This window comes from Phyllobates terribilis, unplaced genomic scaffold (genome assembly GCF_046119375.1).
Source record: "Phyllobates terribilis strain yellow unplaced genomic scaffold, ASM4611937v1 Scaffold_4__5_contigs__length_816908805, whole genome shotgun sequence".
Taxonomy (NCBI): Eukaryota; Metazoa; Chordata; class Amphibia; order Anura; family Dendrobatidae; genus Phyllobates; species Phyllobates terribilis.
This window is the reverse complement of record NW_027362764.1, coordinates 65,195,100-65,222,376: the sequence shown is the minus strand read 5'-3', so window position 1 is coordinate 65,222,376 and position 27,277 is coordinate 65,195,100. Positions and strand designations below refer to the sequence as shown.

The 27,277-nt window shown below is 46.7% G+C and overlaps 1 protein-coding gene across 2 annotated transcripts; it reads left to right on the top strand.

Annotated features, from left to right (window-relative positions):
- The first annotated feature begins 610 nt into the window (after positions 1-610).
- STEAP2 (STEAP2 metalloreductase) lies at positions 611-25,904 on the top strand. 2 transcript variants are annotated; one of them, XM_073677452.1, is made up of 5 exons: positions 611-829; positions 10,064-10,583; positions 12,150-12,677; positions 16,508-16,672; positions 25,209-25,904. In XM_073677452.1, the coding sequence occupies exons 2-5, from the start codon at positions 10,095-10,097 to the stop codon at positions 25,491-25,493; spliced, it is 1,467 nt and encodes a 488-aa protein (XP_073533553.1). In that variant the 5' UTR covers positions 611-829; positions 10,064-10,094; the 3' UTR covers positions 25,494-25,904. The 2 variants fall into 2 exon arrangements, with proteins under 2 accessions (XP_073533553.1, XP_073533555.1); XM_073677454.1 differs by lacking the exon at positions 611-829 and adding an exon at positions 857-1,031.
- The last annotated feature ends 1,373 nt before the right edge of the window (positions 25,905-27,277 follow it).

Here is a 27,277-nt window from a genome sequence, read left to right as displayed (position 1 = left end):
TGATCGCAGGTACGCAGCGCAGGTGAGCTGCTATTCCTAATCGTTGGCACGCAGCGCAGGTGAGCTGCTATTCCTGATCGCAGGTACGCAGCGCAGGTGAGCTGCTATTCCTAATCGTGGGCATGCAGCACAGGTGAGCTGCTATTCCTAATCGTAGGTATGCAGCGCAGGTGAGCTGCTATTCCTGATTGCAGGTACGCAGCGCAGGTGAGCTGCTATTCCTAATCGTGGGCACGCAGCACAGGTGAAAGGCTATTCCTAATCGTGGGCACGCAGCACAGGTGAGCTGCTATTCCTGATCGTAGGTACGCAGCCTTATAAGTGCAGATAATCCGCCCCAGATGTGCAGAATTGGAGACAGGCAGCGATTTGTCTTGATTTTTACAAACTCAGCAAAAATTATGATTTTTTTTTCTTCAATTTCGAAAAATTTGCAGCAAAAAACGCAAGGCGAAGTAAGTCTATAAATGCCATCATCCCTTTCTGGACAGACTGCTGGGACCTGTAGTTCCTACATTTAGGAATATGAGCTAGAATATGCCCCAGTTTGGGACAATAAGGTGCAAGACACAGCAATAAGGAAGAAGCAGCTTCCAGCCCCGGTGCCTCCTCCGGTCGGTGCTTCCCTCCTCCCTTCTCCTTCTCAGCGGCGATGTCAGCCAATCACCGGGCGCCTCTCATGCTCCGGGTCTCCGCTAGAGCCGACCACGAATTAGCTGCGGCCGCCGCTGCTGGAGAGCCTGGGACACCGGCTCCGGTCCTGAGAGGAGGTCACCATGTCCCCGCACCGCCCCGGGAGCCTGCGGCCGCGCTGACCGCATCCGTCCAGGTGAGCTGACAGCTAGTGCGGCGCCGGCGGCCAGTGACGTCATCACTGGTGACATCATCACTGGCGGTGGGAAATTACACTCACCCTGCAATGTGATAAATAGCAGGAGAGGGGGAAAACCGCGCAGTGACCGGTGATTACCGGAGACGTGATTGGTGACAGCTCCGGGGATGATGAGGGGCTTCTACAGCGGCTCCGGAGGGTGAGACTGAGTGCTGGCTCAGCAGTGTGATGTAGTGAGTGCAGTATATATATATGTGTGTGTGTGCACAAGCTGTATATACCCCATATTGTCTGTAGATCTATGGTTCTATCTAGGAAAAAGAAAACCACCCGGCAGCAGCAATAATCCAGCAATACAGGTGCAGATCCACTGACAGATCCCAGAATACAAGGAGCAAAAATGGAGGCAGCAGCAGATCCTGCTACACAATTTACAGCCTGATGTATTCCTTACACCCAAAGTGTGAACGACGCAGCTCTGACACCGAAACATCCCACAGCCGGGCTGCTAAATATAATTTATTGAAGGATGTGTGGCCTCCATTGTTACTATCTGTCCCTCTATCTGTCCCTCTATCTGTCCCTCTATCTGTCCCTCTATCTGTCCCTCTATCTGTCCCTCTATCTGTCCCTCTATCTGTCCCTCTATCTGTCCCTCTATCTGTCCCTCTATCTGTCCCTCTATCTATCATCACTAGCCAGGGATTTAGTACAGGTATATCCCCCATCTTCCCCTTCTCTGAGTACCTGTAGGTCTCCTAACACATGCATGTCAAACTTTGGCTTGTTGGACAAATCTAGCCCACAGGGTGGTTTTATTTGGCCCTCGACACCAGAACCACAACCCCCATGTGGGGCCATTATTCTGTATTGTATGGAGGACTATGTGGGGCTATTATACTGTATGGGGGACTATGTGGGGCCCTTTATTCTGTAGGGGGACTGTGTGGGGTCATTATACTGTATGGAGGACTATGTGGGGTCATTATACTGTATGGAGGACTATGTGGGGTCAGTATACCGTATGGAGGACTATGTGGGGTCAGTATACTGAATGGAGGACTATGTGGGGCCATTATTCTGTATTGTATGGAGGACTATGTGGGGCTATTATACTGTATGGGGGGACTACAGTACAGACCAAAAGTTTGGACACACCTCATTTAATGATTTTTCTGTATTTTCATGACTATGAAAATTGTACATTCACACTGAAGGCATCAACACTATGAATTAACACATGTGGAATTATATACTTAACAAAAAAGTGTGAAACAACTGAAAATATGTCTTATATTCTAGGTTCTTCAAAGTAGCCACCTTTTGCTTTGATGACTGCTTTGCACACTCTTGGCATTCTCTTGATGAGCTTCAAGAGGTAGTTACCGGAAATGGTTTTCACTTCACAGGTGTGCCCTGTCAGGTTTAATAAGTGGGATTTCTTGCTTTATAAATGGGGTTGGGACCATCAGTTGTGTTGTGCAGAAGTCAGGTGGATACACAGCTGATAGTCCTACTGAATAGACTGTTAGAATTTGTATTATGGCAAGAAAAAAGCAGCTAAGTAAAGAAAAACGAGTGCCCATCATTACTTTAAGAAATGAAGGTCAGTCAGTGTGAAAAATTGGGAAAACTTTGAAAGTGCAGTTGCAAAAACCATCAAGCGCTACAAAGAAACTGGCTCACATGAGGACCGCCCTAGGAAAGGAAGACAAAGAGTCACCTCTGCTTCTGAGGATAAGTTTATCCGAGTCACCAGCCTCAGAAATCGCAGGTTAACAGCAGCTCAGATTAGAGACCAGGTCAATGCCACACAGAGTTCTAGCAACAGACACATCTCTACAACAACTGTTAAGAGGAGACTTTGTGCAGCAGGCCTTCATGGTAAAATAGCTGCTAGGAAACCATTGCTAAGGACAGGCAACAAGCAGAAGAGACTTGTTTGGGCTAAAGAACACAAGAAATGGACATTAGACCAGTGGAAATCTGTGCTTTGGTCTGATGAGTCCAAATTTAAGATCTTTGGTTCCAACCACCGTGCCTTTGTGCGACGCAGAAAAGGTGAACGGATGGACTCTACATGCCTGGTTCCCACCGTGAAGCTTGGAGGAGGAGGTGTGATGGTTTGGGGGTGATTTGCTGTTGACACTATTGGGGATTTATTCAAAATTTAAGGCATACTGAACCAGCATGGCTACCACAGCATCTTGCAGCGGCATGCTATTCCATCCGGTTTGCGTTTAGTTGGACCATCATTTATTTTTCAACAGGACAATGACCCCAAACACACCTCCAGGCTATGTAAGGGCTATTTGACCAAGACGGAGAGTGATGGGGTGCTACGCCAGATGACCTGGCCTCCACAGTCACCAGACCTGAACCCAATCGAGATGGTTTGGGGTGAGCTGGACCGCAGAGTGAAGGCAAAAGGGCCAACAAGTGCTAAGCATCTCTGGGAACTCCTTCAAGATTGTTGGAAGACAATTTCCGGTGACTACCTCTTGAAGCACATCAAGAGAATGCCAAGAGTGCGCAAAGCAGTCATCAAAGCAAAAGGTGGCTACTTTGAAGAACCTAGAATATAAGACATATTTTCAGTTGTTTCACACTTTTTTGTTAAGTATATAATTCCACATGTGTTAATTCATAGTTTTGATGCCTTCAGTGTGAATGTACAATTTTCATAGTCATGAAAATACAGAAAAATCTTTAAATGAGAAGGTGTGTCCAAACTTTTGGTCTGTACTGTATGTGGGGCCCATTATACTGTATGGAGGACTGTGTGTGGCCCATTATACTGTATGGAGGACTGTGTGGGGCCCATTATTCTGTATGGGGCCCATAATATTGTATGGAGGACTGTGTGGGGCCCATTATACTGTATGGAGGACTGTGTGGGGCCCATTATCCTGTATGGGGGACTGTGGGGCCCATTATTCTGTATGGAGGACTTTGTGGGGCCCATTATACTGTATACTGGTTGGCCCTCGACTTTGAAGATTTTCATTTTGGCCCTCGGTGATGTCATTTGTATTACACCCGTCATGTCACCTCGCTGTGTCTCCTAGTCTGTGTACTGTACAGTATGGCTCGTAGGCCCTTTAATTGGACAGTGTATGGAGTTTCTGGTCCATACTCTGTTAAAGAAATTGTCCTCTACTTTCACATTGATGCCCTATCCTTAGGATAGGGCATCAATATATGATCGGCCGGGGTCCAGCACTTAGCACCCCCATGATCAGCTGTTACCAGCGGTGGCCGCAGCCAGGAAATCCTTACCTGCGGTGCTTGCCCGTCCATCTGTAATGGCCGCCTCGGGGTACTGCACATCCGCCTGCCATTTAATTGAATGGGAAATGGATGTGCAGTAACAAGCGCCAGCCACTACAACTTGACGGCCAAGCACCGCAGGTAAGGACTTCCGGCTGGCGACCACCGCTGCCGGCACCGATAACGGCTGATCGGTGGGAGTGGCATGGTCAGCCGGGGAACAGTCTGGATGTTTTCCTGTCGCTGTAAGCCCCTCCGGGGAGGTGTGGCACAGAAATACCAGAATAACGGATCGCAACTATGCCATGTGTAGTCTCTACGGAAAGGTAAATTCATAATAAAAAATACTGTATCACTTTTGGGCTTCTGCAATCAACCAGTGAGGAGTTATCAAAGAAGTTAGAGTTTTTAATAAAAACATGAAGGGTGGAGCCCAGCCCACATGATGTCAGCACAAGGAGCATGTGAGTAGGTCCCCTCTTCAGCATAAAAGATCCAGCTGAAGATTGATCCATATTCATTGCCAGGGGGGTATAGAGACTATAAGCAACGGATCCTGTTCGATAACAGTCAAGTCAATAAGTGGGGTGCCCCCTCCAGCTAAACGGAATAGTCTCTGAGATCTGTCTAGTACGTAAGTCTGCTTTAATCCTGTTTATTTTGTGTAACTATATATTCTGTACTGTATTGTCCCCTTTTTCTAAAATCTTGTATATTTTTCATAAGACTACCTCCCTTTTGGATTAAATATAAAATGTAATAGTCTTGTTTCTTTTGCTCTGTAAACGTTCCCTCCCCGAAGCCATATACGCTTACCAGAACGCAGGCGTCCGACCAGGCCTGTATTATAGTTCAAACTCGGCCGGTGGTGGCAGCGAATAATATTAATTGGGCTATCGTGAAGCTGACAGTGACCGTTCGGAGGCATATACACATATTCCATGCGTTGGAACCTGGAGGTGTGACGCCATACGCTCACTGGTCGCTTGCCGATACTTACATAGTAAGTAGTCGGGATCGTGTGCTCGTGAATCCCTGACGAAATCCTGACAGAGTGACGGCAACGGTGAGATATTGTGTGATTTCCCCGGTGTCGCCTCTGTGAAACCCCTGACACCCTATCCGATGGATAGGGCATCAATGTGAAAGTAGTGGATAACCCCTTTAATTTCCAGCGGTCGTGGTACCAGATGATCTGCAGAAGTTTGTTTTTTCATCAAAGGATCATTCCAATCTTTTCAAATGTAAAAGCAGATGAGTCAGATCTCCCATACTACCCTTCCTGAGAGCAGTACAGGGTAAGGTGGCAGACCCAGAATCTCAGGCGGTTTACTTTTCTGTAATATGATTCAGTATATTGAGTCCTGCTTCCCCCACCTACTGATAGAGAAAGCCTGTGAGCCCCGCTTCCCCACCCACTGACAGAAGAAGCCTGTGAGCCCCGCTTCCCCACCCACTGACAGAAGAAGCCTGTGAGCCCCGCTTCCCCACCCACTGACAGAAGAAGCCTGTGAGCCCCGCTTCCCCACCCACTGACAGAAGAAGCCTGTGAGCCCCGCTTCCCCACCCACTGACAGAGGAAGCCTGTGAGCCCCGCTTCCCCACCCACTGACAGAAGAAGCCTGTGAGCCCCGCTTCCCCACCCACTGACAGAGCCCTGTTTCCTTCTCCCACTGACAGAGGAAGCCTGTGAGCCCTGTTTCCTTCACCCACTGACAGGAAGCCTGTGAGACCTGCTTCCCCATCCTCTGACAGAAGAAGCCTGTGAGCCCCGCTTCCCCACCCACTGACAGAAGAAGCCTGTGAGCCCCGCTTCCCCACCCACTGACAGAAGAAGCCTGTGAGCCCCGCTTCCCCACCCACTGACAGAAGAAGCCTGTGAGCCCCGCTTCCCCACCCACTGACAGAGGAAGCCTGTGAGCCCCGCTTCCCCACCCACTGACAGAAGAAGCCTGTGAGCCCCGCTTCCCCACCCACTGACAGAGCCCTGTTTCCTTCTCCCACTGACAGAGGAAGCCTGTGAGCCCTGTTTCCTTCACCCACTGACAGGAAGCCTGTGAGACCTGCTTCCCCATCCTCTGACAGAAGAAGCCAGTGAGCCCCGCTTCCCCACCCACTGACAGAAGAAGCCTGTGAGCCCCGCTTCCCCACCCTCTGACAGAGGAAGCCTGTGAGCCCCTCTTCCCCACCCTCTGACAGAGGAAGCCTGTGAGTCCCGCTTCCCCACCCTCTGACAGAGGAAGCCTGTGAGTCCCGCTTCCCCACCCTCTGACAGAGGAAGCCTGTGAGCCCCGCTTCCCCACCCTCTGACAGAGGAAGCCTGTGAGCCCTGTTTCCTTCACCCTCTGACAGAGGAAGCCTGTGAGCCCTGTTTCCTTCACCCACTGACAGAGGAAGCCTGTGAGCCCCGCTTCCCCACCCCCTGACAGAGGAAGCCTGTGAGCCCCGCTTCCCCACCTACTGATAGAGAAAGCCTGTGATCCCAGCTTCCCCATCCTCTGACAGAAGAAGCCTGTGAGCCCCGCTTCCCCACCCACTGACAGAAGAAGCCTGTGAGCCCCGCTTCCCCACCCACTGACAGAGGAAGCCTGTGAGCCCCGCTTCCCCACCCTCTGACAGAGGAAGCCTGTGAGCCCCCGCTTCCCCACCCTCTGACAGAGGAAGCCTGTGAGCCCCCGCTTCCCCACCCTCTGACAGAGGAAGCCTGTGAGCCCCCGCTTCCCCACCCTCTGACAGAGGAAGCCTGTGAGCCCTGTTTCCTTCACCCACTGACAGAGGAAGCCTGTGAGCCCTGTTTCCTTCACCCACTGACAGAGGAAGCCTGTGAGCCCTGTTTCCTTCACCCACTGACAGAGGAAGCCTGTGAGCCCCCGCTTCCCCACCCTCTGACAGAGGAAGCCTGTGAGCCCCCGCTTCCCCACCCTCTGACAGAGGAAGCCTGTGAGCCCCCGCTTCCCCACCCTCTGACAGAGGAAGCCTGTGAGCCCCCGCTTCCCCACCCTCTGACAGAGGAAGCCTGTGAGCCCCCGCTTCCCCACCCTCTGACAGAGGAAGCCTGTGAGCCCCCGCTTCCCCACCCTCTGACAGAGGAAGCCTGTGAGCCCCCGCTTCCCCACCCTCTGACAGAGGAAGCCTGTGAGCCCCCGCTTCCCCACCCTCTGACAGAGGAAGCCTGTGAGCCCTGTTTCCTTCACCCACTGACAGAAGAAGCCTGTGAGCCCCGCTTCCCCACCCACTGACAGAGGAAGCCTGTGAGCCCTGTTTCCTTCACCCACTGACAGGAAGCCTGTGAGACCTGCTTCCCCATCCTCTGACAGAAGAAGCCAGTGAGCCCCGCTTCCCCACCCACTGACAGAAGAAGCCTGTGAGCCCCGCTTCCCCACCCTCTGACAGAGGAAGCCTGTGAGCCCCGCTTCCCCACCCTCTGACAGAGGAAGCCTGTGAGTCCCGCTTCCCCACCCTCTGACAGAGGAAGCCTGTGAGTCCCGCTTCCCCACCCTCTGACAGAGGAAGCCTGTGAGTCCCGCTTCCCCACCCTCTGACAGAGGAAGCCTGTGAGTCCCGCTTCCCCACCCTCTGACAGAGGAAGCCTGTGAGCCCCGCTTCCCCACCCTCTGACAGAGGAAGCCTGTGAGCCCTGTTTCCTTCACCCTCTGACAGAGGAAGCCTGTGAGCCCTGTTTCCTTCACCCACTGACAGAAGAAGCCTGTGAGCCCCGCTTCCCCACCCCCTGACAGAGGAAGCCTGTGAGCCCCGCTTCCCCACCTACTGATAGAGAAAGCCTGTGATCCCAGCTTCCCCATCCTCTGACAGAAGAAGCCTGTGAGCCCCGCTTCCCCACCCACTGACAGAAGAAGCCTGTGAGCCCCGCTTCCCCACCCACTGACAGAGGAAGCCTGTGAGCCCCCGCTTCCCCACCCTCTGACAGAGGAAGCCTGTGAGCCCCCGCTTCCCCACCCTCTGACAGAGGAAGCCTGTGAGCCCCCGCTTCCCCACCCTCTGACAGAGGAAGCCTGTGAGCCCTGTTTCCTTCACCCACTGACAGAGGAAGCCTGTGAGCCCCCGCTTCCCCACCCTCTGACAGAGGAAGCCTGTGAGTCCCCGCTTCCCCACCCTCTGACAGAGGAAGCCTGTGAGCCCCCGCTTCCCCACCCTCTGACAGAGGTAGCCTGTGAGCCCCCGCTTCCCCACCCTCTGACAGAGGAAGCCTGTGAGCCCCCGCTTCCCCACCCTCTGACAGAGGAAGCCTGTGAGCCCCCGCTTCCCCACCCTCTGACAGAGGAAGCCTGTGAGCCACCGCTTCCCCACCCTCTGACAGAGGAAGCCTGTGAGCCCCCGCTTCCCCACCCTCTGACAGAGGAAGCCTGTGAGCCCCGCTTCCCCACCCTCTGACAGAGGAAGCCTGTGAGCCCCGCTTCCCCACCCTCTGACAGAGGAAGCCTGTGAGCCCCCGCTTCCCCACCCTCTGACAGAGGAAGCCTGTGAGCCCCCGCTTCCCCACCCTCTGACAGAGGAAGCCTGTGAGCCCTGTTTCCTTCACCCACTGACAGAGGAAGCCTGTGAGCCCCCGCTTCCCCACCCTCTGACAGAGGAAGCCTGTGAGTCCCCGCTTCCCCACCCTCTGACAGAGGAAGCCTGTGAGCCCCCGCTTCCCCACCCTCTGACAGAGGTAGCCTGTGAGCCCCCGCTTCCCCACCCTCTGACAGAGGAAGCCTGTGAGCCCCCGCTTCCCCACCCTCTGACAGAGGAAGCCTGTGAGCCCCCGCTTCCCCACCCTCTGACAGAGGAAGCCTGTGAGCCCCCGCTTCCCCACCCTCTGACAGAGGAAGCCTGTGAGCCCCCGCTTCCCCACCCTCTGACAGAGGAAGCCTGTGAGCCCCCGCTTCCCCACCCTCTGACAGAGGAAGCCTGTGAGCCCCGCTTCCCCACCCTCTGACAGAGGAAGCCTGTGAGCCCTGTTTCCTTCACCCACTGACAGAAGAAGCCTGTGAGCCCCGCTTCCCCACCCACTGACAGAGGAAGCCTGTGAGCCCCGCTTCCCCACCCACTGACCGAGGAAGCCTGTGAGCCCCCGTTTCCTTCACCCACTGACAGAGGAAGCCTGTGAGCCCCCGCTTCCTTCACCCACTGACAGAGGAAGCCTGTGAGCCCCGCTTCCCCACCCCCTGACAGAGGAAGCCTGTGAGCCCCGCTTCCCCACCTACTGATAGAGGAAGCCTGTGAGCCCCGCTTCCCCACCTACTGATAGAGAAAGCCTGTGATCCCAGCTTCCCCATCCTCTGACAGAAGAAACCTGTGAGCCCCGCTTCCCCACCCTCTGACAGAGGAAGCCTGTGAGCCCTGTTTCCTTCACCCACTGACAGAAGAAGCCTGTGAGCCCCGCTTCCCCACCCACTGACAGAGGAAGCCTGTGAGCCCCGCTTCCCCACCCACTGACAGAGGAAGCCTGTGAGCCCCCGTTTCCTTCACCCACTGACAGAGGAAGCCTGTGAGCCCCCGTTTCCTTCACCCACTGACAGAGGAAGCCTGTGAGCCCCCGCTTCCCCACCCTCTGACAGAGGAAGCCTGTGAGCCCCCGCTTCCCCACCCTCTGACAGAGGAAGCCTGTGAGCCCCCGCTTCCCCACCCACTGACAGAGGAAGCCTGTGAGCCCCGCTTCCCCACCCTCTGACAGAGGAAGCCTGTGAGCCCCGCTTCCTTCACCCACTGACAGAGGAAGCCTGTGAGCCCTGTTTCCTTCACCCACTGACAGAGGAAGCCTGTGAGCCCTGTTTCCTTCACCCACTGACAGAGGAAGCCTGTGAGCCCTGTTTCCTTCACCCACTGACAGAGGAAGCCTGTGAGCCCTGTTTCCTTCACCCACTGACAGAGGAAGCCTGTGAGCCCTGTTTCCTTCACCCACTCATAGAAAAAAATAGTTTTGTTAGATTTTGTATTTCAGACATATTTTTGCTTTTTCAGTTGTGAACACATACGAGACATTTTCTGAATAATGGAATCCATCACCATGATGGGAAGTCCTAAGAACATGAACGAGTCCTTCTTACCAAATGGTACAAACTGCATAAAAGAAGACAAAACCACCATAGGGATCCTGGGAAGCGGAGACTTTGCTAAATCACTGACCATACGACTTATAAGATGCGGCTATCATGTGGTGATCGGAAGCCGAGAACCCAAGTGCGCTGCTGACTTCTTCCCACACGTGGTGGATGTGACTCACCATGAAGATGCCATTCTGAAAGCAAACATTATATTCGTAGCAATACACAGAGAACATTATCCTTCCTTGTGGGACCTGAAACATTTGCTCACTGGAAAGATCTTGGTGGACGTCAGCAATAACATGAGAGCAGATCAGTACCCGGAATCCAATGCCGAGTATTTATCATCGCTCTTCCCAGACTGCTATGTGGTCAAAGGATTCAACGTGCTCTCGGCCTGGGCATTGCAGCTAGGACCGAAAGATGCCAGCAGCCAAGTAAGTTCTACGTTTGCTTCTTTCGATGCCAGGTCAGATCCACGGCTGGTGAAAGGCTTTGTTGAAGTTTTCATAGTTGTGATGACATCATTACCCATGTCATCGAAATGCTGATGTCATCCATATAAAGATCAGCAAAGGCCTCCAACCGTCAGGGTCCACGACAACAGCACTTACTGATTTCTTTTTATTAAATTTTTTTTTTTTTTTATAATTCATTTATTTTTTATTTGTTTGTTTTTTATTTATTATGTTTTATTTATTTGTTTCTACTATTCTTTTTTGTTTGATATTATTATTGAGGAATGAACATTCACAAAAACTGTTAGGCTATGTTCACACGTTGCGTTTTTTGCTGTGTTTTTTTTTTCATGCAAATTTGAAACTGCGTTTTACAGTACCAGCAAAAGCCATGTGATCTCAGAAATTTCATGCACACGCTTGTTTTTTTTTTTTTCCTGACTGAATTGGCAAAATGCTGTGTTTTGGCAGCGGTTTTTCACCCATAGAAAGCAATGAGTAAGTGCAAAAACGCAGCAAAAAATTCAGGTATAAGGTTTTGCTGTTTTTTTGGTGCAGAAAACTCAGGAAGTTGCATCATGTTTTTTTGGCAGGGCCCTAAACTTTATCATCAGCATGCACAAGAGACCAATGTACCTGACAAAAACGCAGAAAAAAAATGCAGCAAAACCTGCTTTTTGTAAGCTGCTTCTTTACTGCCAAGAGAGCAGGTTTTGCCTGTAGAGAAAAACACACTCTTAGGCGATGTTCACACATTGTGTTTTTGCTATGTTCACATGTTAGGTTTTTGCAATATTTTTCCGCTTTTTTCCTTGTAAAAATGTAGTGTTTTACAATACCAGCAAAGCGAATGAGATTTCTGAAATCTCATGGACACCTTGTGTATGTTTTTTCCTTGCAGATTTGAAGCAGTCTCACATCTGTAGCATGCCAATTCTTTCAGCGTTTTTACAGCGTTTTTCACCCATTCAAATAAATGGGGGGGGGAAACGCATTAGAAACATGCGCAAAAATGTGTATTTTATGTAACGTTTTTCCTACCAATACTCCGTGTGCACAAACCCTTAGTGAAAACCAGATCACAACGCTGCTGTCAGAGATTAACAGTGGCATCTACAGTATAAGGGTTGTCCAGTTGATTTATCCACAGAACGGGTGATAATTTGCTGATCAGTGGGGGTCCGACCACTTGGAATCACTCCGATCGTCAGAAAAGGGAATTTCTTTCCCCCCTTACAATAGCGCGATATTGTGCATTCTCGACCTTAAGTCCATCATTCTCTATGGAGCTGTCTGAAAAAGCTGTTAATGGGTTTTTTAAATTATTTTTTCAATGTTTTTAAAACTTTGTTTTACTTTTTATTTTTAGTTTCCTTTTGGGGGACTCTAACCTGCGATCATCTGATTGCTTGTTCTATATACGACCATAAAATCATAGACTCCTATACCAACATGGCAGCCATAGAGAACTTCAGCCGGCCAACTATTGGCGACCTCCAATCATGGATGGACAATGATTTTTTTTTTTTCTTGCTTTCCTCGCAGGTCTACATCTGCAGCAATAATGTTCAGGCTCGGCATCACGTCATCGAACTCGCCCGCCAGATGAATTTCATTCCGATCGACATGGGGACACTATCGTCATCCAGAGAGATCGAGAACCTGCCTCTGCGCCTCTTCACTCCCTGGAAGGGCCCCGTGGTGATCGCCATCAGCCTGGCCACTTTCTTCTTCGTATATTCTTTCATTCGAGACATTATCCATCCGTACTTTAAAAATCAGCAGAGCGATTTCTACAAGATCCCCATCGAGATCGTCAACAAGACTTTGCCCGTCGTCGCCATCACTTTGCTGTCCTTAGTGTACTTGGCCGGACTCCTGGCAGCCGCTCACCAGCTGTATTACGGCACAAAGTATCGACGGTTTCCCATCTGGCTGGAAAACTGGCTCCAGTGTAGGAAACAGCTGGGTCTCCTCAGCTTCTTCTTCGCAGTCGTTCATGTTGTATACAGCATGTGTTTGCCCATGAGGAGGTCGGAGCGCTACTCGTTTCTCAATGCTGCTTATCAGCAGGTAAGGTGGCGACGCCAGGCATCTTCACTCATGCCAAGGCAAGATATTGGTTAAATGGAAATTGGAATGGATCCCAGCAGGAGGTAGAAGGAACGTCGTCCCTTAGGTTTTCCTTCCTTCTCCTGCTGGGACCTATTCCAATATCAGGTACAAAAACACAAAAGGGAACATAGATCCAACCCTGAGGTTTATATAGACACCTAAAATGGATTTCTGACTTGAGTATATCATTAAGACAATGTTATTGGAGTTCAGCCACTCGGACTCCTTTCCATCATGATGTGCAAGTGTCCACAGCGTTTACAAACTTTTTTTTGTACATGAGGAGAAGTTCAGCTCCTTTCATATTAGAACTAGCTATTGAACCCGTTCTACGCCCGGGTGGCGTGCATTTTTATTGGTATATGGTCTCCCATGCTGGTATGTGCTGCCCCCCTCCTGGTATTTGTGCTGCCACCATCCTGTCCCCACCATCCTATACTGGTATGCGTGGTACCCCTCACCCCAATCCTGGTATGTGTGGTACCCCTCACCCCAATCCCGGTATGTGTGGCACACCTCATCCCCCCCCCCCCCAATCCCGTTATGCGTTGCACCCCTCATCCCCCCCCCAATCCCGGTATGCGTCGCACACCTCACCCCCCCCCCAATCCCGGTATGCGTGGTACCCCATACCTCATCCCTATCCTGGTATGGATGGTACCCCATCCCTATCCTGGTATGTATGGTATTCCTCACTCTGGTATGCATGGCCCCCCTCATCTGAATCCCGGTGTGCGTGGGCCCCCCTCATCTGAATCCCGGTATGCGTGGCACCCCTCATCCCCCCCCCCAATCCTGGTATGTGTGGTACCCCTCATCCCAATCCTGGTATGTGTAGCCCCTGCATCCCTTTCAGGCTGTACACACATCTAAAAAAAATAAACACTTATACTCACCTTTCTTCCCTGTGCTCCAGCGCTGCTGCGTCCTGTTCTGCCAGAGGCCGGGGAGCAGCGCTGCGCCAGAGAACTGCGCTGTCCGGCGCCATTTTGCTGAAGACACTGCAAATGTGTCTTCAGTAAAATGGCGCCGGATAGCGCTATGCGCATGCGCCGATCCGACGCCTCACTCCTGCCCCGGTCTCCGGCGAAGAGAGAGGCGCCGCGGCAACGCTGCTCCCGGTCAGGTAAGTATGTAAGTATGGCGCCGGAGATCGCGGTATGCGTTCAGTGTCTACACATACCACGATCTCCGGTGCCAAACACTCCTCTTACCTGTAACGGCTCCAAGCGTTCCTCTGTCTGGAGCCAGACTGTGTGTCACGCATGCGCAGTCTATAAAGGCTTCAGACAGAGGGACGCTTGCAGCGTTCTATTATAGATAATGGTGTCCATCAATGACTGCCATGCTGGAAGAAGCTGTTAACCCGTTGATAACCACATGCTGATAAGGTCAGAGCATGTGCACAAACAACATATATAGACTGTAAGGTGGCTAATGGTCGCATAGTCGATGGGAGGTATGTGTCACAGAGATGGCTGTCCTCTGTGATGTAACCCGGAGTGTTGCTCTAGTGCATGTAAGCACTAAGAGGACTGATTGGTGCACATGGGACCGGGTTACGGGTAGTTTGGAGAGTTGGGCTGGTCCAGCTACCCACATAAGTCACCTCTGGGTGTGGTTAACAACCTATAAAATGGAGGCCGTTTGTTTGCCACATGGTCTGTGGTGTTTGGAGGGAGAAGGCCTCCTGTGTGTTGTTGTCTCCAGACCGAGCCAGGATACTGGATGCTACCCAGCCTGTGTGCCTACAGGACTGGCTAAGCAGAGAATTGTATAAAGGACACTTTACTTTGTTTGCCTTAACTAAAGGTTTTTTTTTGGGTTTATGAAGTAATAAACCAACATGGACTTTTAAAGGAACATGCTTCCTGTTTGCCTCCCATCTCACCCAAGTGAGTAAAACCCCTACAAGACTTATAAATCAGCTGCATTTTACAGTTACCAGCATCGTGGGGGAGATTTTACAAAATCTAATTTTCACGCTGAGGATGAAATGTGCAGCGGAAACTGTGCGGAGCTGCGGATTTGAAGTCCAAACTATATAAGTTTTTACTGTTGATTTTGACCTCGGGTTAAACTTGACACGGACGTGTGAATGGAGCCTTTAGCAATTCACATATCCGTTTTTTTTCTCAGATAGCGCACAGATCTATAGAGTTTCATTGATCCATAGACACATCACTTATAAAAATGGATCCGTGTCTCCGGTCTGTGAGGCTCGGAGCAGGTCCTATTCTCATCTGTCTTGCGGATCAGACTCCGTTATTAAAGTCTATGGGGATCCGTATAAAACAGATGACACTCAGAATATGGACTTCGTACTTCTGTTTTCTCTCTGTGTTTCATCCGGTTTTCAGTGATTAATTATTAAGAGAAGATGGATAAATAAAAGCTCAAACACTATCTGATTCAGTTTTGAAAAACGGATGATATAAAAAAAAAAGAATGCGAAATAGGAGCAAAACTGATACTACAAGAAGTAAAAAATGGATAATTTCTCACATATATATAAGTGCTCATGTAGACATCTGTACAGCACTGTCTGTCAAGTACGGACTGGCCACGGGTCTCCTGACCTGGGAATGTCAGGTCCATGCATGGCGGTCCGTTCTCTGATCGTGTTGCATGGAGTTTTGCATGAGCCCTAAAACTTTACAACGAGGTGAGAATGTAGCTTTACCTTTAGCAATGCAGAAGCTGAAACCTGGAGGTAAATATTTTGCAAAAGAAAATCTGGTGTGGATTTTGCAACAGAATTTTTGCTATGGAAAGTCCAGACCAGTCCTGTATAGACACTGTTCCATCTAAGCTGTGCGCTCTGAAAATGAAAAAGCACCTGTCACGCAAGGTGTGGGAAAGACTAAGTGCAACACGAAGGAAGAGGAGGAGGAAGCCCAAACCCTAGTGAAAGGGGGAATGGAGACCCCTAGGCAGATTTAGTAACACCCTGCCTACCCTACCGTCCCTATATAGGTTCCGCACCTATCGCCGAGCAGGAACCTAAACCCTGTATGTCCCTTGAGCTTTGCCCTAGATAGGGAGGAGGAGGGGTGAGCACTGGTCAGGCCCCACTGCAAACTAAAGACAACCAGGTAGACAAACAAAAGGGATAACTTGGCTTGAGCAGACACCAGTGGAGTAACGCCAACTGTCCTCCAAGGGCACCAGAGAAGAAGCCATCCAACAGTTAGTTCTCCAAGCATGCACAAAGGTACATAGATGTATCACCAGCAATTGCCAAGAGTAAACTGAGGGTTTTTAACTCCGATGCAAGGGTGTGTCAATTAGCAGCAGGAGGGAGGTCGCCGCTGGGTCTTAAAGGAAGAAGGATTAAGAAGGTGTCTGCAATGCTATGCGCAGTGACCTTCTACAGCCAGATCTCGAGCGACTGTCTATTACATCTGACACACCCATGACAGCACCACACTCTGCAGACTGTTTTATCTATGGTTGGGGCGTGATAGCCTCATTAATATTTTATTTTAAGGCTGTAATCACACACCAAAAATCGCAGCAGCGTGACATTGCTTTACACGGCTGCTCCCATTCAAAATCTCTTAATTTTGCAGGAAAACAGTTGATTCATCCTGCATGTGAACGCAACCATAGACCTTATTCACATATCAACATTTTTCAAAAATGGTGCCGGTGTCATCAGTGTTCTGGATCAGCGTTTCATCTGTGCTTTATTTTTTTATCTGTGTGTCCATTTTTACCATAATACAATACATTCCTATAAATTATTTTTCTTTCATAATCGTGTGTTTCTGCCCCCCTGTTCCTAGGTGCACGGTAATGTAGGGAACTCCTGGAATGAAGAAGAAGTGTGGAGAGTGGAAATGTACATCTCCTTTGGTATAATGAGCCTCGGACTCCTCTCCTTGCTGGCAGTCACTTCTATCCCATCGGTCAATAGTGCCTTAAACTGGCGGGAATTCAGCTTCATTCAGGTACTAAAATAAATGTGGAGCAAGCCGCCGACCCTATAGGTCATGAGATATCCAGCATATGGCTTCTATAGATTTTTTTAAGGATTTGCAAAAGGTGAAATCCACAGCGAAAATCTGCAGCGTAAATTGACATTGTACAAGTTTAAAATCAGGATTGTAGGTCAATTTCACTGCAGATTTTCTACCTGTATCTCCCAACGAAAAATTTGTTGTGCGCGAACATACCCAGTATGGACCATCGTGTGCGTCCAGTCCTTACATAAATGAGACTTCCGATTCCCTACGGTCTAAAATAACAAGTGACCCCCAACCTCTCACAATCATGGCACATCCAGGTATTATTTTAATGATGGTACCTTTTTAATATTTAGCCTAAAATATCTCGGTGGTAATGTCCCTTTAATATCAATGATGTTTATTAACCCCTTCATGACCGGAGCATTTTCCGTTTTTGAGTTTTCGTTTTTTGCTCCCCTTCTTCCCAGAGCCATAGCCTTTTTATTTTTTCTGTCAATATGGCCATGTGAGGGCTTATTTTTTGCGGGACGAGTTGTACTTTTAAACGCCATCACTGGTTTTACCATATTGTGTACTGGAAAACGGGGGGAAAAATTCCAAGTGCCGTGAAATTGCAAAAAAAAAATGCAATTCCACAATTTTTTTTTTTCTTTCCACATTCAATGAATGCTAAAACTGACCTGCCATTCTTATTCTCCAGGTCATTACGAGTTCATAGACACCAAACATGTATAGGTTCTTTTTTATTTAAGTGGTGAAAAAAAATTCCGAAGTTTGCTAAACAAAAAAAAATAAAAAATTTCCGAGACCTGTAGTGTCTCCATTTTTCGGGATCTGGGGCCGGGTGAGGGCTCATTTTTTGCGCGCCGAGCTGACGCTTTTATTGATAGTATTTTTGAGGTAGATCCGATGTTATTGCATTTTATTGCAGTGTTGCGGCGACCAAAAAAAACGTAATTCTGGCATTTTTTTCTCATTACGCTGTTTGCCAATTAGATTAATTCTTTTTTTTATATTGATAGATCGGGCGATTCTGAACGCGACGATACCAAATATGTGTATGTGTGTGGGTTTTTTATTATCTTATTTTGAATGGGGCAAAAGGGGGTGATTTAAACTTTCATATTTTTTTTTTTATATTTTTAAAAACATATATATATATTTTTACACTTTTTGCTTGCTTCTATAGTCTCCATAGGAGACTAAAAGCAGCACTTGTCTGATCGCCTCTGCTACATAGAGGTGATGAGCAGATCACCTCTATGTAGCAGAAATGCTCCTGTGCTATGAGCGCCGACCACTAGGTGGCGCTCATAGCAATCAGTACATGACAACCACTGGGGTCTGCTGGAGACCCCGGGTTACCATGCCCACCCATCAGTGACCCGCGATCACGTGACGGGTCACCGATGGGCGGGGTAAGGGACGCGCTTCCAGCGCGGCTCTGTTAAATGCCGCTGTCAGATCGCAATGCCACCCGTGGCTGTTGTGGGCACGTGTCAGCTGTAAGAATCAGCTGACATGTGCCCGGTTCAGTGCGGGCTCAGCGCCGGAGCCCGCGCTGAACCGGCCTTTCTGATGTGGTGCGTACTATTACTGATCTCGTCGGAAAAGGGTTTTAACTATTTCCCACTACATGACTTACTAAAGAAATATAAAAAATATAATTAAAAAGTATAATTGGTATGGCCTCGTCTTTTAAAAGTCTGATCTTTCAAAATATAAAGTTCTTTAACACATAAGATAAACGCCATAAAAAAAAAAAAAAATCAACGTTCCCGGAAATGACATTTTTCAGGCGTCGCACCTCCCGCCAAAAATTAAATAAAAAGCAGTTGAAATGTCCTATGTACAGTTATATGAAAAAGTTTGGGCACCCCTATTAATCTTAAGCTTAATGTTTTATAAAAATTGGTGTTTTTGCAGCAGCTATTTCAGTTTGATATATGTAATAACTGTTAGACACAGTAATGTTTCTGCCATGAAATGAGGTTTATTGTACTAACAGAAAATGTGCAATCTGCATTCAAACAAAATTTGACAGGTGCATAAGTATGGGCACCTCACCAGAAAAGTGACATTAATATTTAGTAGGTCCGCCTTTTGCAAAAATAACAGCCTCTAGTCGCTTCCTGTAGATTTTAATGAGTTCCTGGATCCTGGATGAAGGTATTTTTGACCATTCCTCTTTACAAAACAATTCCAGTTCAGCTAAGTTTGATGGTCGCCGAGCATGGACAGCCCTCTTCAAATGATCCCACAGATGTTCAATGATATTCAGGTCTGGGGACTGGGATGGCCATTCCAGAACATTGTATAATTGTTCCTCTGCATGAATGCCTGAGTAGATTTGAAGCGGTGTTTTGGATCATTGTCTTGCTGAAAGATCCATCCCCTGCGTAACTTCAACTTTATCACTGATTCTTGAACATTATTGTCAAGAATCTGCTGATACTGAGTGGAATCCATGCGTCCCTCAACTTTAACAAGATTCCCGGTGCCGGCATTGGCCACACAGCCCCAAAGCATGATGGAACCTCCACCAAATTTTACTGTGGTTAGCAAGTGTTTTTCTTGGAATGCTGTGTTTTTTTGCCGCCATGCATAACGCCTTTTTGTATGACCAAACAACTCAATCTTGGTTTCATCAGTCCACAGGACCTTCTTCCAAAAAGAAATTGGCTTCTCCAAATGTGCTTTTGCATACCTCAGCCGACTGTTTGTGGCGTGCTTACAGAAACGGCTTCTTTCGCATCACTCTCCCATACAGCTTCTCCTTGAGCAAAAAGTGCATTGTATAGTTGACCGATGCACAGTGACACCATCTGCAGCAAGTTGATGCTGCAGCTCTCTGGAGGTGGTCTGAGGATTGTCCTTGACTGATCTCACCATTCTTCTTCTCTGCCTTTCTGATGTTTTTCTTGGCCTGCCACTTCTGGCCTTAAGAAGAACTGTCCCTGTGTTCTTCCATTTCCTTACTATGTTCCTCACAGTGGAAACTGACAGGTTAAATCTCTGAGACAGCTTTTTGTATCCTTCCCCTGAACAACTATGTTGAATAATCTTTGTTTTCAGATCATTTGACAGTTGTTTTGAGGAGCCCATGATGCCACTCTTCAGAGGAGATTCAAACAGGAGAACAACTTGCAAGTGGCCACTTTAAGTAGCTTTTCTCATGATTGCATACACCTGGCTATGAAGTTCAAAGCTCAATGAGGTTACAAAACCAAAAAAAGTGTTTTAGTAAGTCAGTAAAAAGTAGATAGGAGTATTTAAAACAAGAAAATGATAAGGGTGCCCATACTTATGCACCTGTCAAATTTTGTTTGAATGCAGATTGCACATTTTCTGTTAGTACAATAAACCTCATTTCAAGGCAGAAACATTACTGTGTCCAACAGTTATTACATATATCAAACTGAAATAGCTGTTGCAAAAACACCAATTTTTATAAAACATTAAGCTTCAGATTAATAGGGGTGCCCAAACTTTTTCATATAACTGTATCACCAAATGGTCTCAACAAAAACTACAGCTTAAAAGGCAAAAAAAAAGCTCCAAAGACAGAAAAAAAGAAAATAGTTATGGTCTCGGAAAATAGCGACACAATTTTTTTTTTTTTTACTAAGTTCAGAATATTTTAAAGTCATTAAAGTATTAAAAAATGATACTTGTTTGGTATCACCGTAATCGTACCGACTTGGAAAATCATGATACCTGGTCATTTTTACCGCACAATGAACAATGTAAAAAAGGAAACCCAGAAAACAATGGAAGAATTGCAGTTTATTTTTTTACCATTTCATCCCACTTGGAATTTTTTTCCAATTTTTTTTTCAGTATAGGGTAAAATGAATGAAAACTACAACACAATGGCTCTTGGAAGAGGAGAAGGGAAAATTGACTGCATCCAAACACAATGTTAGTTAATTTAAAGGTGTTTTCTGGACCTTTACATTGATGACCTGTTCCTAGGATGGGTCATCAATATCAGATCGGTGTATAGCAAATTGTCCCGCTGCTCACTAGAACTATGTGTAGTGGCCATAAATTACCCTGCAGCTCTCTCCCATTCACAAATGCTTGCAGTACCATTTATGGCCACTACATGATGTACGGCACTCTGACACTTCTGCTGCACCACCGTCCTGTCAATCAGCTGATCGGCGATGGGGTGCTGAGAGTCTGACTCCCGCCATTCTTATATTGATGATGTATCTTAACCCCTTCACTACGCGGCCAATTTCCGTTTTTTCCTCCCCTTCTTCCCATAGCCATAACTCGTTTATTTTTCTATCCACATAGACATACGAGGGCTTGTTTTTTTGCAGGACGAGTTGTACTTTTGAATCACACCATTCATTTTACCAGATAGTGTACTGGAAAAAGGGAAAAAAAAATCCAAGGGCGGTGAAATTGTGAAAAAAAAAAAAAAAACAACAACCACAATTCGGACATTTTTTGGGGGGGATTTGATTTTACGGAGTACATTTTGTGGTAAAAATTACCCAGTAATATGATTCTCCTCATCAGTCCAATTACAGCGATACCAAACATGTCCAGTTTTTTTATTATTTTAGCAGTGAAAAAAAATCAGACGTTTCCCCAAAAAATTTTGTAGTTGTGTCGCCATTTCCGAGACCCGTAACATTTTTATTTTTCGTCTGATGGGGCTGTGTGAGTGCCTATTTTTTGCAGGGCGAGACGATTTTTTTATTAGTACTATTTTGGGATAGATGTGAGTTTTTGATCGCTTGTTACCGCATTTTTTGTGGCACTTCGGCGACCAAAAATCATAATTTTAGGGTTCTTGAATTTTTTTCCGTTTACGGGGTTTACAGATCGGGTTAATTGTTTTTATATTTTGATAGATTGGATGGACTTTTCTGAACTCGGCGATAATACATATGTGTATTTTTTTTATTACATTTATTTTCAATGGGGTGAAAAGTGGTGGTGATTTTAACTTTTATTTATCTTTTTTTTTTCATATTTTTTTAAAACCTTCTTTTTTTTTTCTTTTTTTTTTTACTTTTTTCCTGTTCTTGTTGGCCCCCTTAGGGGTCTTGAAGATGCGATCGTCCGAGCGCTTATGCTATGTGCAGCATATAGCAGAAATCACGGTCTCCTTTTAAACCCGGCAACAGGCGGATGTCGTATACAGCGAATGTCGTGAAGGGGTTCTCCACCTTTGGGGACTATTTTTTTTTTTTTTTCTTATTTAAATGCATGCAATTGGGACAAAAATAATTTTTGCAATTGGGTTTCATTAAAACTTTTGCACCGTTTGCCTTCTATAGCCGCTGTATTATGCTATTGCTGACTTTTTTTGCAAAATGATTTTTAGTCCCAATAGTATGCATTTAAGTGACAAAAAAAAACAAATTGTCCCCAAAGGTGAACAACCTCTGTAAAGATATTAAAGTACCGGGAAATCCCTTTAATCCACATTTCCTATCAGTTTTCGGAATAAATCAGTGTATTTCTCAACCCTTGGCTTTGTAAATCCTTAGATCAACACGTCACGTTCCCTTGGCACGACATTTATTTACTGTAAGGTTTGCATTTCATTTCTCGGTTTCCTCCTAAATTCCCAGTTTAGCAAATAAAGCATAAGTATTATGGTCTTTACAAGGGGGTGTGGCTTACATAATTCAGAGCAGCCTAAAGACACGCCCCAGAGAATCCTGTGAGCCGCGCCCCTTTGTAAAGACCATAAAAATTAGCATATTGTCAGCATAAAAAAAAAAAGGCCCACGTTACTGGATTTATAAAAAAAAAAAATAAAAAAAAATACTCGGGAGCAGCGGGAATAAAATAAGAGCAAAAACTGGTCCATTTTGCCCTGGTAACGGGTGCACTTTAAGACGTTAAACAGCAGTGACTGGAGCTGGCTGTTGGCTGCGAGTTCTGGCTGCATAACACAACTTGCGCCCACCATTATGTTTGCTTCATACACCCATAGGATGTATTAATATGTTGTAACGATACTGGTGTAGCACTTTTGGAAACCAGTGGCTGAAGGAGCACGAGCAGAACAGCAAGCGGTAGTAGAAGTTCTTGTAGTTAGCAAAAGGAGTTGTAGGAAACAATCCGTAGATAGGTGAGAACAAACAAGGTAAGAATGTTCAGGAGCTTGGAGACTGGAAACTAGGCTAACAGCTAGACAGAATACTCAAGCAATGAGTGAGAGATCCATGCAGCTTTAAGTAGGCCCAAACAGGAAACAAGATGGATCCCACAGGTTCAGAATCTGCCTTCTTAGTAAAGGGCAATTGCAGAACGCAACAGCAGTCTCCGGTGGTAAGGAGTGGCATTGCAGCACAAATAAGGTGAGCAATAGCGGCCACTAGTGGTCAAACTGTAGAAGGACAACTGGAATTCTGACATATCTCTTATGTAGGGAAGGGGATAAGCCATAAAATAGCCGCTCATGTGATGTGTTCAGTTCTTCCAGCACATCCGTAATGCACACTTCTGCCAGGACACACGATCTGGACCTCTCTACAATACATCATTCATTTCCTCCGATGTTTGCAGCGTGCCAGAGAAACTGGAGAGGACGGACGTAAAGCCTTTCTGTAGTTAAGACCCACAGAGAATGTGGAGCAGGAAAATGGCACTAGTGATAAAGAGCGATAAACCTGCAATCCGAGCTGCCGGGATAATTGACTGACACCTGCGGAAAGCTACTACTCACAGCTTCTTAACCCCTTTACGCACCTTGACGTGCACTTATGGGCAGGTGGGAGAGCGCATGACACCCGGGATGGGAGATAATTCTGAACCTGGACATTTAAAGGGAGCCTGTGACCCTCCTCCCCGAAAAAAAAATAACAGTAACCCACTTGTATAGGTATGTAAGGGTCTTAGCCCCTATAAAAATCATCCCTGTAGTACAGATTTTAGTGGTTTAGCTGCAATGAAAAGTTATTTATTTTGCTTGGAAATGAGGGGGGACTTCTGTGCCCCCTTTGGCTAAAGCCATATCTTGATTGACAGCTGAGCTCACATAGTGCCATTGCCGGCTGTCATCGCTGGCTCCTGTCTGCAGTACAGTACTGAGCGGGAGCTGCAGACAGGAGCTACAGTCATTTATATCACAAGCACATAGGGTTGTCATAGGGGTTTAGAAGGTGCACTTACTATCCACTCCATGTAATAACATTTTGTATTAGAAATTTAAAAAAAAAGACCATAAAAAAGCAAAGTTGCGTTAGGTAGAGGCATCATAATGACTACATGACCAAAATAATACATAATGAGGCCAAAGTGCCGCCAAGTTATATATGCAAAATAACTTGCATATAAGTTGGCGGCACTTTGACCTCATTATGTATTATTTAACTTTTTGGTCATGTAGTCATTATGATGCTTCTACCTAGTGAATTCCTTTAAGCAATCTTGATTTTTATTGTCTGTTTTTTAATATTTCTAATAATAAAAAAGGTTTTTACATGGAGCGGATAGTAATTGCACCTTCTAAACCGCTATGACAACCGTCTATGGTTTTTTTTGTGCTTGTATCGTAGTGAGTGTATTCCCATACTGTATCTATAGGTCAATCTAAGGATTGTAATAAGCAGTGTTTTACATCAGTATTTATAAGCCAAAACTAGAGGTGGGTGAAAAATACAGAAACCAGAGGTGGGTGAAAAATACAGAAGTGGTGACGTGTTTCTATTGACATTGATAGACGCAGTCCAAAAATATTGCAGCATATTGGACTAGTGATCCCCCTAGTGGTCATTTTATATATATATATATATATAATGACCACTAGGGGGATCACTAGTCCAATAAAAATTTATGGCTCTCATAATAGGGTGGTACCAAAGAAAACAATTGATTTTTTTAAAGTGATTTTATTGTACCTGCTTATACAGAACAATAGTTTAACATTCTAAATTGTTTTATTGTTCCAACTTTGCAAATAGTTTTTGGTAAAAATATTTTTTCTGCCGATATGTATCCACAGCGTTTCTACAAATGATGTGTCTCCTTGGTCACAGACAACAAATAAATGTGTGTAGTCGGATACTGCGGTCAAATTCTTCTTCCCAACACATGGCGGGAATATCAGCAGGAAGTGTGGGTCCACAGGGTTTTGGGGTCCACAGGGTTTTGGTGCCCACTGACAATGATGTCCGGCAGAGCACAATGTGACTCTTTCTGCATCATCCATGCGTCATTGCATATGTCTGAATAACGATTTTCAGGGCTTCATTCAGACGCATAACGACTATAGGAAATGGAAAGAATTTTGAAATATACCCAAAACCCTTTAAAGTTGGCTGATTGCGTCACCAGAACAGCCAATCAACAAGCCCTAAAACAGGCCCTACATCAGCATCATGGTGACATCATCATGATTATGATGACCTCATCAATTTCTACCAGTAACCACCATAAAGAGTAGGGTTAGCTCAGAGCGCTACCGTTACGTCGTCTTATACCTGTACGATCCTTCGTGATTTACATTTCTGACCTTCTTACTTTTTTTTTTGTTTCCTCCAAGTCCACCCTTGGATATGTCGCCCTCCTGATCAGCACCTTCCACGTCTTGATATACGGCTGGAAAAGGGCCTTCGAAGAAGAGTATTACCGGTTCTACACCCCTCCAAACTTTGTCTTAGCGCTGATCCTGCCCACCATAGTAATCCTCGGAAAGATCGTGCTGCTCTGCCCGTGCGTCAGCAAAAAGCTACGGCGGATCAAAAGAGGCTGGGAGAAGAGTCACTTCAAGGAAAATCCGAGCAGCACCGCCGCACACGTTTCTCCGGAGAGAGTCACCGTGATGTGACCAGTCCCATCCTTCTCATTCTGTACTTCATTTAGCTGCCTTGCCAGCAGGGGGCATCAAAAGCTCATGTGGCAGCAAGATAGTAGTAAATAGTATGGCGAATAGTGCCACCGCTCCCTCATCATCCAGACAAGCTACAATTAAGGAGTGCCTGTCGCCCGTGTACAATGAAGGCAGCGATTTTATGGGATGCTTAAAGGGATTGTTCAGAATGGGTTAAAAAACTAGAGAAGCAAAAATCATTGACAGCCCACTGCTGCTGATCCAAATCTACAGGGTCACCGCCGGTCTATCAGCACATCCGAAATCTCTGCTCAGAGCAGACTCTACATCCTGCTCTCTCCTAACACACAGGAAGTCACCTCAGCCAATCACTGGCCCCAACTCTGACCCGCCCCAACCAGTGATTGGCTGAGAGATCATTTCCTGTGTTTTGGGAGGGACCAGGAAATTGAGACCGGTGAGAATACAGAAGTGTTTAAAATGGGAGCAAAAGGTGATTGCCAAGAAATATTACTTTTTTTAAACTATCGTAAAACCTTTGTATAACATTTTTTGTTCTTATTCTTTATTTTACATGCAATGTTATTGCAATACCATTTTTATGGTTTCTTTTTTAATGATGCCACTATAGTGCCGTCAGAGCTCCCATTGCTTATCAGGGGTGCATAGAGGAAGACAGTCTAGGGCCCATTGTGAGTGGGGACCCATTACTGAACTTTCTTTCCTTCTTTTCCTGCAGACACCACTAGAGGGAGCTCAATGTATAGAGATTTCTACATCTAGTTCAACGCTATCAATTCAAATCCATGTCTTGTGAGCTCCCCCTAGTGGTGACTGCAGGCGGACAGAGTTTTATCATATCACATTATAGGGTGATTTATACTATGGGATTTTTTATTTTTAATGGTAATATGCCAAGGATTACACACGACCCACAGAGTGGCTGCCCCCATTGTATGCCAGTAACAGATAAATCTTTATTAACACTTAAATATCTGGAAATATTTAGTACATTCCAACATCTATATGCACAAGAATTTCTGTAATGATAATTCTGGAGAATTTATTAAGATTTTCATATATTGAATTGAAAAACTGGATAACCAGAAACAATGTGCAAACTAAAGTGGAGCCCTCTAGTGCCAGGGCTGATACTGTGTATCAATGTGCAATGCACAGCAGTGCCCTCTCGTGGCGACGCTCATAGTGCACATCATGTACAAAGCACCCGAGAGCCCTCTAGTACCATAGCTGATACCATAGAACAATATACAATGCACAGTGGTGCCTTCCATTGACAGGGTTGATACTTTACATCAATCTTCAATGCATTAGAGAGCCCTCTTGTGGTAGAGCTGATACTGTATAACAATATACACTGCATAGTGGTGCCCTCTAATAGCAGGGATGATACTGTACATTAATGTGCAGTGCACAGCGGTGCCCTCTGATGGCAGAACTGATACTGTACATTAATGTGCAGTGCACAGCGGTGCCCTCTGGTGGCAGGGATGATACTACACATCATGTACAATACCCTGAAGAGCCCACTAGTGCCAGGGCTGATACTATACAACAATGCACAGTGGTGCCCTCTGGTGGCAAGACTGATACTGTACATTAATATGCAGTGCACAGTGGTGCCCTCTGGTGGCAGGGCTGGTATTATGCATTGCACAGGGCTGATACTGTACATCTGAATCTGCAGATCTAAAGCCAAGATGTGTTACACCGATCCTGTGTAGTATAGACATTCTATAACCACGTCATCATGTGGCAAT